This window comes from Stegostoma tigrinum, chromosome 21 (assembly GCF_030684315.1).
Source record: "Stegostoma tigrinum isolate sSteTig4 chromosome 21, sSteTig4.hap1, whole genome shotgun sequence".
Lineage (NCBI taxonomy): Eukaryota > Metazoa > Chordata > Chondrichthyes > Orectolobiformes > Stegostomatidae > Stegostoma > Stegostoma tigrinum.
Window position 1 is genome coordinate 41,500,501 of NC_081374.1, and position 12,974 is coordinate 41,513,474.

At 39.2% G+C, this 12,974-nt stretch overlaps 1 protein-coding gene across 2 annotated transcripts in view; it reads right to left on the bottom strand.

Annotated features, from left to right (window-relative positions):
* Positions 1 to 11,650, bottom strand: part of trim33 (tripartite motif containing 33) — a 142,364-nt gene extending 130,714 nt beyond the window's left edge. For both annotated transcript variants that reach the window (XM_048553204.2, XM_048553203.2), the window contains exon 1: positions 10,979 to 11,650. In XM_048553204.2, coding sequence (XP_048409161.2) covers positions 10,979 to 11,567 — 589 coding nt within the window. In that variant the 5' untranslated portion in view covers positions 11,568 to 11,650. The remainder of the gene's footprint in view (positions 1 to 10,978) is intronic.
* Between the last annotated feature and the right edge of the window lie 1,324 nt (positions 11,651 to 12,974).

The following is a 12,974-nucleotide window of genomic DNA, read 5'->3' on the forward strand; positions in this document are numbered from 1 at the left end:
CACCTAAGAGTAGAAAAAGGAACATAAGGGAGGAGATTAACGTGTGATTTGAAATACAGTGCCGCACAGGTGGTTTTAGATTTGCAGAACATAAGAACTAGTTCAGGGATAGAAAGTATGTATTCAAAAATAATAGATTATAGCATAACAGATTTAGTGACCTTGCACAGAGGTCCACCAGTGCAGTGGAGGGTCTAACAGAAATGACAGGAGGATAGGCATCAGTATATTGTATTAGTGAGGAATAAGGTGCATGAAGGGGAACATTGAACAGTACTAAAAAAGGAAGTATCACGATCTGTATTCCTCAGTACGCTAACTCAAAATCATGGGCAAATGCATGCGTATATGTGAAAAAGGTACAAATGTATTGAATAAGATTGGTCAACAATAAGCAATCTTACGATTTGACGTTGCATCAGTGACGGGATATGGCTTCACAGTGGCTGCTCATAAGAGTATGAAGTCTTCAGCAAAATTAAAAGAACATAGAACACCAATAGAGAAGGCAAAGTTGGAAAAGACTGAAAAAGTAATAAGGACGTAATCGATTTGGGTGGAACTGAGCAATAAAGTTACTATGCTGTTAACGGGACATTCCAGAGGAAAGGGAGGAAAGGGAGGACTGTGGAACAAAATCAGTAGAGATGTCCAAAAACTACACAGTAATAACCAAGGAGTTTTGACTGTCTAAGTATGACTGAGATAGAAGTCTATGAAAGGGAAGAACTGGGAGAAATTTCTTAAGTGAGATTAGGGAAACCACCTTGTCCATTATTTTCCTAGTTGTCTGGAAGGAAACATTTTTTTGGAAGTGAGGGGGCCTTCAGAGTTCTAAGGAAGGGTCACTCAACCCAAAACGTCAACTGATATCTCTCCACAGATGCTACCAGGCTTGCTGAGCTTTTCCAGCAATTTCTGCTTTTATTTCTAAATGTCAGACCCCTCATCCTGAGTTCTAGACTCGACCAATCATTGGAAACAATCTTAGTATTGATCCAATAAGTTATAGACATTGCTCAGTCTTGTGACAAGTGACTGCAAGCAGTATTCTTCCTTACTTGATATTAGGTATTAGGAATATCCAGCCTCAGGCCAAGTTGAAATAGGACTGCAAATACCAGCACTAGAAAGTTGGAAACAGAGCATTATTAGAGGGAAAGACACTAGCAGACCTGTATGAAGTGATTACTATTTCAGGGTCAAGCATTATCTTAAGAAATATTTACAAAGTGCTAATCTTAAGACCAGCTTTGCTATTCAACCATTTATAATGACTGGAGTATTCTTTTTTTAAAAAAAGGAACCAAGGTGAGCACACAAGAAAACAACTATCCACATGACAGCTATTGCACGCTAACCATATTGAAATGTTTTAAATAAATAATACATCAGGAAATCAAGTAATCTAAATTACATTGCTAAGACCACCACAGATCATTGCAATCCCCTGATGTATGTGGAACAAACACCTTGAGACTCTCAATGAAATTGATTTATACTGAATGGGTTTATAACTGTTGATCAACTATCTCCAATCCGTGTGCCTGCACTAAATTTCACGGACATGGACTGACTGAGCAAGGTGTACTTTCACTGTGGTCCAGTGGCTGCAGCTGAAAAATCAGGAATCTTGGGTGATTTTCACAGCAATGTAATTTTCACATGTCTCCCTTTCCCTTTCACATGTCTCCCTTTCCCATTCAAGGTTGCTGTAATAATTTGCTCTGTTTCCTAGAATTATGTACAAGTAACCTGAATGACTAATGAGTTTGGAATATATCGTATGCACATCGTAATCTTTTGTCTGGCTAACACACAATGTACCAAATTCTAACGTTCAAGCTAAAATTACAGAAACTATTTGCAAATAGGGTGACAAATAAACTTATTATCAGTGTGTTGGAAACTTGGTTTATAAAACAGCCTCGTGCTTAAAAAATGTCACAATACAATGCGGTTTAAAATACTGCTGAGAATCTACGCTAAAATGTAAGCCAACTGTCAACAAGCAAACAAAAAGAAAGTCTTAGCAAAGTTGGCATATAAATGCAACAGAAGACAGAGTGAAGACTGATTCTAATCAATTTCTCTTTGGGCAAACCTCCCAGTTTGTGAATAAGACTATGTGCCCGAGTTAATAACATATCGGTAGAAATACAAAATTTTAATGAATTCCAGGACAACTATCCATACTTGGTGGTGGTGGCTGTGCATGTGCGCGCGCGCGTGCGTGCCCGCATGCATGCTGGGACAGGAGAAGGAGGAGGAGGGAGGAGAGGAAGAGATGAAATATTCACTCCCTGCCGTGAGTGTGGTGGGAATCCAAAACTCACTGTCTGGATGGTAGAGACAGAAGCCCTCTTGACATTTAGATTGTGCAGCAAACTTCGTTTTAACCCACTCTTGATAAGCCAGCAAAAATGATATATCTCAAATACTGCCAACTTTACTGTATCATTCTAATTATTATAGATTTTTAAATTTAATTTTCCCTCAATATAAATATACTTTACTGTTCAATTGGAAGTTCCCAAAATATCAACAATTGATTCAATTGAGCCAATTTCTCCTCGAATACAGCACCATGATTTAATGCAATGTCCAATTAGTCAGTGGAGTGTGTCAGTGACAAGGCTCTCTGCCAGTACTGATTTATGTTGCCAATATAGTACAATGATGTGCATACCCCGCCTCCATTCCATTTCTATTACTTTGTGTTTTGACTGATTATGTGGACCCCTTGAATACGCGGAATATTTGATCAACCGACACAATCCTCATCTAATAGGTACTGGATAATAAAACATTTACTGTACTTAGATGTACACTTGCAAAGCCAAGGCATAAAGAGGCTAAGGGTCAAGAGGTGGAAAACAAAATTAGAATATAGTTAGATGGTTGTTGTTGGCCGGTTCAAACCCAACGGGCTGAAAGGCCTTTTCCATGCTACAGACCTTGATAACTGTACATGGAAAGATTAAGGCAGGCAAGAAATGTAGTAACAGTTAGAGAGAACGAATTAAAATGCAGGTTGAAAATACTGAAGGTAAGAAGCTCAGTCCAGGGGCTGGGAAGAAAGTGAAGATATACCAATTTTCAGTATGGTAGAGAAAGATAAATAATGTTGAGAAAGTGGTTGCACAAGGTGAATGCTCAAAAGGAGGCCCAAGTACTAGAGATTATAGGGACATCTCAAGGCATGATTTGATAAGCCACAATGCCCTGGGTTAGGCATGCAGTGATTGGAAGTGATTTATAGCTTTTAATTCTTACTTAAAGCAAACTGAAATCAGGGGAATTTTCCTGATAATTCAGTATGCTAATACAACATGTGCTTACTTCTGGGTCTGTAAGATTCAGATAGCCATCTCACAAGAGAAGCTACCCAAGAATGTTAAACATCCTCCAAATAGTTTGCTTAATTTACTAAGCCTTTACTAGCTATGCCACAAACGTTTCAAAAGTTCCTTTTAGAAAGTACACTATGTCACTTCATTATATAGGTTTTGGGGTTGTCATAGAAAATAAGAATTTACTAACTGAGCAAATTTATTAGAAGTTAGATAACAATATATTGTACGTGGGAACAATAAGACTATGCTGAAGACTTTCAAAAAAAATCTAATGATGGCTAAGAAAACATATTTAACAACATCCAAGAATAGAATATTCATCAACATTTAGGAGTAAAGAACTTTCAATTCTGTCTTTAGGGGTGTGTCTTATCCAGATTTTTGCCATTCTTGTCAAATGAATAGCATATTTCTAGCATATCTCAAGTAATCAACACTTTGTTTTCACGCACAAGTGACATTTTCTCGGTCTCCCTTTTATTGCTTAAACTATTGTTTATAGTTTTTGTCAGCTGTGCTGAGCACTAGTTTCGTATCAATTTTTGTTTAGTTTAGTATCAATGTTGCCTCCATGTCTTCTTTCAGGTATCTCATTTTCCTGCTGGTAGTGACGACATTTTTCATGGTTAATCTTTATGTGACTCTAATTTATTGCTTTTGTTTTAAGGTCATTGCATATATTCTAGCTAACTAGTTACAGTCATGATTTCTCAAACTTGTATACCTAATGGAATATTGACACCAGGAGGCTTCATTCAGAAGTTATCTGCACCCCTCAATCAGGCTTCTATTTATGTCACAATATTGATGCATTCATCAAGAGCCTTGTCTTCAAATGACCAAGCATGATTGGGGAAACATGCAAAAACAATAACTGATCTGCTTGGTTAGGGTTGATAGGGCACAAACTGGCCATCTCAGCAATCATGCTGAGTAGAAAAGATCAGTAAGTCCAGGCTGGCAGAGAGTGAATACAGCTGAGTTTGGAACTTAAAAGGAAACAAAAATAAGTACGTACATACCTCAAAAGGAGTTGACAAATCTGGGGAGACAACAGCAAAGTAGAAATACTGACAGGTAGAAACAGAATAAGAGTTGGAGATAGAGACAGAGATAGAGATTTGGTACAGCAAAGTACCCAGGCAAGTACCAAGGGGGAAAAAAATATGCACAAGGAGCTGATGGAAGACAACAGCCACTGTAACTCTTATGGTAGCATTTTAAGTACTCATTTCAAAATTATTTTATAATTGCAGTTGATCCACTCTACCTTTTAAGCTATACTTTCAATGATGTATATCTGATGATGGTGCACAAGTCAAGAGAGCTTTAATGTGAAACAGAATTATTAGTACAGTACAAAACAGAAACAGTCCTATGCTGGATAAGAAAGCATTTAATGACCTGATAAACAATGGTCTTGACATTGTGTCTCATTATATTTTCTGTTTGTTACCCAAGTTTAGCTGCTTTACAAATCACTGAAAACTTAAGGTTGTTTTTGTTTTAAACCCTCCAAACATTATACATTGCAGGACACTGTGACAAGACTACCCACTCCTCAGGATACAAAGGAATCCCATCTTCATGACAGCTGTTTGAAAGACAGTTGTCATTAATGCCTCTGCCATTTAATCAATTTTGGCAACTCCAGAGACATACAAACGTATTACTTCTATTGTCAAAAATTATATCAAGTGAGCTGCAGAATTAGGATACAAGGAATATTTTTTACAAAATAAAGCTTTTTACTGTCAATAAATGTATCTTGAAACTTATACTACACATCTAAAATCTTTCAAAAAGAAACCCCAATGATAGCAAGAATTCCAAATAACATAGCAAACCATAATTTCTAACACATGTTCACAAAGAGCTTTCCTGAGCACTCTGCTACTGTGTACCATTTATTTTCTATCCTGTGAAGGCAACAGCATTCAGCACGATCCCTCTTCCTACATCCTAGCTTCATACTGATGAATTATTTAGACAATGTGTTGTATTGCCTCAGTAGTTACACATGATCTAGTTCACCAGTGGCACAGTAAACTGTTAAACATAAGACATCAATTTGTAAATTTATAAGTAATATCACAGGTATTGGATTTCAGAAACAAAACGGGATCCATGTAACAATGTAAAGGGCGTATGATGTATTTGTTTAGTCACAGTCAAGACCATTGTCTACTGGTAGAATTTTTGTCAATGTAATCAACACCATTGATGAGGGCAGAGCAGTAGGTGTCGTCCACAGATTTTAGCAAAGCCTTCAGCAAGGTTCTGTATAGTAGACTGATTAATAAAGTTACATCACAAGGGATTCGGGGAGAGCTTGCCAATTGGATACAAATTGGTTTGAGGTAGGAGACAGAGGGTGGTGAGACCTAAGGGTTCAAGAACATTGTTCTTTGAAAGTAGACAGGGTGGTGGCCTTCATTGCTCAGACCACTGAGTACAGGAGTTGTGGCATCATGTTGAGGTGGAACAGGATGTTGGTGAGGAATTGTTTGGAGTACAGTGTATCTTTCTAGTCACCTTACTATGGGAACGATATTATTAAATTTGAGAGGGTTCAGAAAAGATTTAGCAGGATGTTGCCAGGATTGGAGGATTTGAGTTACAGGGAGAGACTGAATAGGCTGGGACTTCTTCCAGTGAAGCACTGGAGATTGAAGAGAGGCTTATAAAATTGAAAGGGACACAGATAAGGCAAATAGCAGAGGTCTTTACCCAAGGCTGAGGAGCTAGGAGAAAGTAGGGGACTATTTTTTAAGGAGAGGAGAAAGATTTTAAAAAGGACCTGAGGGGACAACATTTTCACAAAGGATGGTTTGTTTGTGAAATGAATTGTTGTACAGAGTGGTTGATGTGGATATAGTTACAACATTTGGAATGGTACATGGGTAGGAAAGATTTGGAGGGATATGGGCCAAACACAGGCAAGTGGGAGTAGTTTAGTTTGGAGAACCTGATCAGCATGGACAAGCTGGACTGAAGCATCCTCTTTCCGTGTTGTATGATTCGGACACTAGAAAAAAAATGCCCAAAACATCCCACTGTTATTACTCATACACTTACAAACTGCAAGCAACCTAACTGAAAACCTTTCAATGCACCTCACAACGGCTACTTTTTATTCTAAAAAAAATGACCACTACAAATGATCCATACTTACAAGGCAAACTTCTAAATTCTCTGGTTATCATCTATCCTAGTTCAACATTTTAAAATCAGAACCACTATTATATATGAAAATGGTAAAGTTACCATAGCCTTATCAGACTATTTGGTTGCTCCCTCTCAGCGACGAGAGGGGTTGAGGAAGTGTGTCCTTCATGACGATCTCAGCAAGTGTGGGAATTGAATCCACACTTATTAGCTTCATTCTGAATCACAGACCTGTCATGCAACCAACTAAGCTACATACTTGCATTGTTTGTAAAGAAGCATGTGTTTGATTAACAAACAAGAGTGTGGGGAATATTTTCACTAACATTCCAAAGTGATTCCCACCCCCACCTCCAAAAGTAAAATTCTTTCCAAAATTACCACTATGATCAATGAGGTAATAAATAATCATCTAGATGAAACCCAACGATATTTCAATAAATCTACGTCTGCAAGTTGTCCATGAACACTGCCCAGTCAAACCATAATGCTTTGTTACAATAACTACCTCCCTTGCAAGCTCATTTACTATAGTGGTACAGTCACAGGTCCATACCATAGTTACACATTGTATAACTAAAATGATCTTTTATCCCCTACAAAAAACAAATGTACGCACTGTTATGAAAATACTTGTGCTAAGCCTCTACATCCTATTAAAGCAGTATTATCGATACAGTAGCCTAAGCATGGTTCAATGTTTCTTTCCTTAGGGCACTGCCAGATGAAGATTTCCAAAATTTACCACGACTACACTGAAACATTAATACATTGCACATAAAATAGAGATAATTCAAGAATTATTTTCCTTAGTTTAAATATTTTTGGAAAAGGTAGAACTATTGAACAGCTGTAATTCACAACACCTTCCTCTCCATCTCACCTCACCAACTTGACTTGATTGCCTTAGAAACTTCTGCTTAAACAATGGCTATAAAAAGATCACATTGATAGATGATATTTAACCAGACCCAAATAGCATTGAATTACTGTGTATTTCTGACAGGTTGATACAAACCAAAAAACTGTCACTTCTCTGCAACACTAGATCAATAATTTAACTTGCATACATCAACTGCAATTGTAAATGTGCTGATACTGGTGCATTACCTTTAAAATAATTAAATTCAGCCACAGAACAATTAATTGCTGAAATATTGAAGCCCATCAGTAAAATTGCCATTCTGAAGGACAGTGACTGAAATTGAATTTTAGCCTCCACTCCCCATTCCCCCACTTCTGAGAACACAGAGCACAAAACTCAAAGATAATTAAAAAGTGAAGTACTGCTTCATTTGTTGACAATTTCAGCACAAATTTGGCCTGCTTTTCAGCCCCTAATCTTATGTGGTGGCTGCTGGATCACCACAATTAGCCCGAGCAGCTCCAACTCATAGGATTATTATCCACGCTGTACCCTGCTGGAAAGTACATACATAAAGCAGAATATGAATAGTTTTGTATACACAAACTCAGCTCTATTTTGCGCACACAAAGCCACAATGTGACCTGCTACTCGGTTTTAATTTGGCAGCATTGTTAGCTGAAGAATGTGACCCCAAAGACTAGAACTCCCTATTCCTTTTGAAACAACAGCACTGAATCTTGTTTGTCTATCAAAGCCAAGAAGAACTTGCATGAAAAGAAAAACATTTGCTGATTGAGTTTGAATGATCAAACTGTGTTTGCCTCAATACAGGAAGTTGTCAAGTTTCACAGATTAGCACGGTACATCTGTATAGCTTGCCTTCTTAGTTTATTTGATCAGCCAATTGTAGCACAATATTATAAAAATGCTTATCCAATTTTTCAAATCCAAATACCCATGTTTACCACATGACTTAAATCTTCCAGACCATTTCAGCAATCCTGCTCAGCCAAGAAATGAATTCTTGGTGATTATTTCAGGAGCCCAAAAATTTAAAACAAATATTTTGGTTTTTCTAAGTAATTGCCATTTCTTACTTTAAGATCAGATATGCTCACAAAACTTGGTTTTAACTGTCATGTCAACAGTTGTAACAGGTATTATGGCATATCACAGTGTTTCATCAAAACTGACTTGCATGTTTATATTCATATATTCAATGTGTTTTGAACAGAGAAGTAGCTGAGAAAATACTAGCCCAGATCTTCCTTTCAGTGGAGATTGCAACAGCACTTACCCACGTGTGCTGGAGGTTTATGGATTTTCTATCCCATCTAAGGAACATTACCAAACAGAACAACAAGGTGTGATGAGAATGTGCAGAATGGCCAATACCACACGCCCTTTCATGCCAACTGTGAAATAATCATCAATCTGATCTAGAGGACTTGCAATGTTATGTAACATTTTAAGTTCATAAGTGCCTAAATGTTTTTTTTTCTATTCGTATGTTGAATTTGTATACCCTTTCAAAATCTTGACATGAAATGCTTCAAAATAAAACAAGATAAAATGTATCAGATCATTGAGTACATTTATTATCCAATTATTTGTTTATCCGGTGGATTATAAGTGAATACATCTCCCCAATGCTCGAGGACGTCATTTTTTTTTCATTGCAGAAGGGGCTAGAAGTGGACAAGCATTATTTACAAGTGGACTGGTCTGGGTAGGGGGAGTGTAGACAGTTTTACTTGTTCAGCAAGTTGGCTTTAATTAATTAGGACTTTCCCAGTTGAATATCTGTGAATACTCAATGCCTGTGATTAACGGTGTGACCGCCCCTAAAGTAAATTTCTTGGCAAGTGCAAGACATTCAGCCTAAATCTATAACCACAGGGTCCGGGGTTCACGAGGCTGGAGGTCCAAGTTCCATGTGCTCAAGAAACGTGTCATTACATCTGAGCAGGGTGATTACAAAACATCTACAACAGCAGAGACAACAGCAAAGGGATCTGCTGACGATTCCAGATCATGTATCTCTGCCCATCAGAAGTTTAAAATTTTGCACAGAAGTTACACGCGCATGCATGCAAAGGAATTTCTTCCCAGTCATGGCCCTCAGCCATAAACAACCCAAAGTTCACCACTCAGAGGACCTGGACTAGCAACTGATTCAAGTCAATTCACAAGTCATCATTTTCTTGAGGGCTAAGAGGAGGGCCACTTGTCCCACTGATAAATCAAATCAACAATTAAACAATTTCACCCAACTCCTTGAAATCAAAACTAAATAACTAATTAGCTTTTCTTGTCAATCACCAAAGCCACAAGGATTTAATCAGAATTTTAAAACGTATTTTGTCATGCAAGGCTTACACCTGTTGTCTGCCATTACACAATTACCTAACTGATATCGCCAAAGGTTTCCAAACCAGTTTCTGCCCATTGATACACTAACAACAAGTAGCATATTTGAAATAACTTTTCATGAAGTGACTCCAATGCAAGAAATACCATGTTACTTCAGAGACACAATAAAGCAAGATACCAAGCTACAGCAGGGGCTACTTAAGCAAGTGCTCAAAAACATGTTTCAAGTAGCTATCACAGAACGTCTTATAAAAATGGAGGAAGGAGGCAGAGGGCTCTAGGAAGAGTAATGTTCAATAACTAAACACTACTCAACTTTTAAAAAACCTTGAATGAGTGAAAAATAGTTTGGTCAGGATACAGCTAATTCTTAGTGATTGAAGTGAATTCTGCTTGAACTACACAAGTGAAAAGTAAAGACTGATATCGAGTTCATCTTAAATTGAAAAAGAGATAAGACAGACCTCACATCAGACTCAAAAACAGCTGGAATTAAATTTACAATAGCAGCATGTTATTCTGCAAAGAAAGTCTTACTGAAACTGCCAAAGTTTTTAAATAGATAATTTGCTCAGCTAAGTTCAATTATATTTTAAATACGTTAATGGGGAGGAAGCAGCGAGTATCTGTAAGCCAGTTCAGCAAAAGATATTTGACCTATTTAACGTCTCAATTTTAAAATATCAGCTGGAGTACTAAGAAGATAATGTTGAAAAAAATATACCTTATTAAAGCAAATACTGCACAACAGCAAGTCCAGGAAAAACGTCTAAACATTCACAACCTAAGGTACGTTTGAATTTGGATTCTTTATCCCCTAAGTAAAAGAAGTTCTATTGCATTTACAAGGTGAACCTCTTGACCATTACAAATGGAAAACCAATAAACTACGTTAAAAGACATCATCGTCACTTCTAAAGACAAACAGAATGCAAAACAGAAACCCTGTCGATATAACATCTAAACCTCAATACAAAATGAGACAACCAAGATTTCTGGCATCCCTTTACAACACTTGAGTTTGGCAAAGAGACCAAATCAACAGTTAGAAATTGACAAAATATTTGCCACATTACTGCAATCAGGAGTTTAACGCGTAACTTCGGACAATCTGATGTTTCGAAAGAGGACCGTATTAAACTGGAAAAGTTGCCAGTAAAGCCCGCAGTGGCCGGGTGGATCCCATGTGCCCAGGCTGGAAGGCGACACTTACCTTGTTGGATAGTCGGCGAATCTCCGTTATTTCCCGCAGCATTATTGCCCCCGGTAGGAATGGGAATACTCAGCTGGCGCTCTGGCTCCGGCAGACAACGCTTACAGAAGGAGTGGAGGCAGGGCAGTAGCTTGGGCTCCTTCCCTTGCAGCGTTTCGCGGCACACGGCGCACTCATCCAGGAGGTTGAGATTCACCTCCGCAGGGGCCGCAGCCGCAGGCGCGACCGGGACCGCCACCGCTTTGTCCGGGCCCGCACCCGGACTGGCTCCTGACACCGGACTCGGGCCTGGTCCCGGACTCGGGCCTCCCCCTGGGCTTGGTCCGGGACCCGCTCCCGGACTTAGGCCTGGGCTCGGACCCGGTCCCTCAGCTGCCGTGGTCGATGATAGCGGTGCCGCCGGCGTTGTTGTTGTTATTGATCCTATCGTCGTCGTAATCATCGTCGCCGTAATCATCGTCGCCAATCCCGACGCTGCGTTAATCTCCGGCTCCGGTTTCTCCCGGCTCTCCTCATCCTTGTCGAGCAGGCCGCTCCTCTCACTAACACCATTCGCCTCTAGATTATTTCCACCTTTGTTATCCGCCATCTTTCCTCCTCCTTTCTCTCCCTGGCTCGTTCTCCCTCCCGCGCGATTCGCGCACGCTCACATTCAAAACTCTCTCGAGCTTGTCTGACACCGACCAACCGCCATCTCCAACAGCAGCATTCATTGGCCGAGAGCGCCCGCCTCCTGCCGCCTGATACAACCCTTCTAGTCATTGGTCATCGGCACGCACACCCGCCCAGCAAGGGGTGGGAGATGTCAAGACGCGGCAGAGCGTCGACGCTGCGCTCCTGTTGGTTGCGTGGGTCACCGACGTGCGGCAAATGGCGGGCAGGAGTCACGTGCCGCCAGTCCCTTGTCAGACAGTCAGGGAAAGGGGCCCTTAAAATCGCTGCAAGGTAGTGACCAGGGTGTTTTACTTCATACTCTTTAAACACTGATGGCACATTCAGTTTTGTACATAATGAGTATTAAACTACAGATACGGTGGCTGAGAACCTAACGACAGAGAATGCGATGAAGTTGGAAAGTGAAGCTTGTTGCTGAGAAGTTATAAAATTTTAGCTGTAATTTTCGCTCGACACGTTTGAGCTAATGCTTAGATTACACTTAAGAACGACTCTGAGAAATTGACTTCTGTCGGATTATATTTTCTTTCGGGGTTGAAGGTAAAGTCACCCATTGTGCCAGAGGACCATGAGACTTCCTGGTAAATTCGTGAGCAAAGCCGTGTGAAAAGCTTGGATATCTACAGTATTTGGCCACCTGGAGTAAATAGGTGTTGTAATTAAATTGTGGCACGGTTATCTTTTTCCTTTGAACGGATATCAATGTTGAAATATCATGTTTTAATTAATATCGTGAAAGAATAATTGTCAATTATTTGGTTTTCAGAGGCTAACAAACTAACATTTCCACTGCCTCTACTTATGTTAAAGTTTTGTTATTGGATATAATGAGAATTCCCTTGGCTTCTGTGTTTGCTCTCTTTCCAGATTTCACAATGAGCAGATGTGTACATAGTTCGTATGATGATCCAAGCTGTAATTTAAGCTTTTGATCATATTATGATAATTCATTAGAGTGTGAAAAGCAAGTTCAAGAATTGTTTTATTACCGTAATTCTTGTGTTTCTGAGAAACAAACATTGGACTTTGGTATCCAACAAGCAAACCAGATGCATGGAAGCAGACCAACTTGTCCATGCTGACCAGATATCACAAGTTAATCTAGATCTGTGTGCTAGCATATGGCCCATATTCCTTTAAACCCTTCCTGTTCACGAATGCATCCAGATGCCTCTTAATTGTTGTATTTGTACCTGCCTCTAGGGATCCCTATTAACACTTTTTTTAAATAACGCCAGCTTACTTATAGAATCTTCAACATTACAAAATGTTTTCTAGAACTGTTCACAAAGATGAAACTGGCTATCAGGCAGTAATCAGC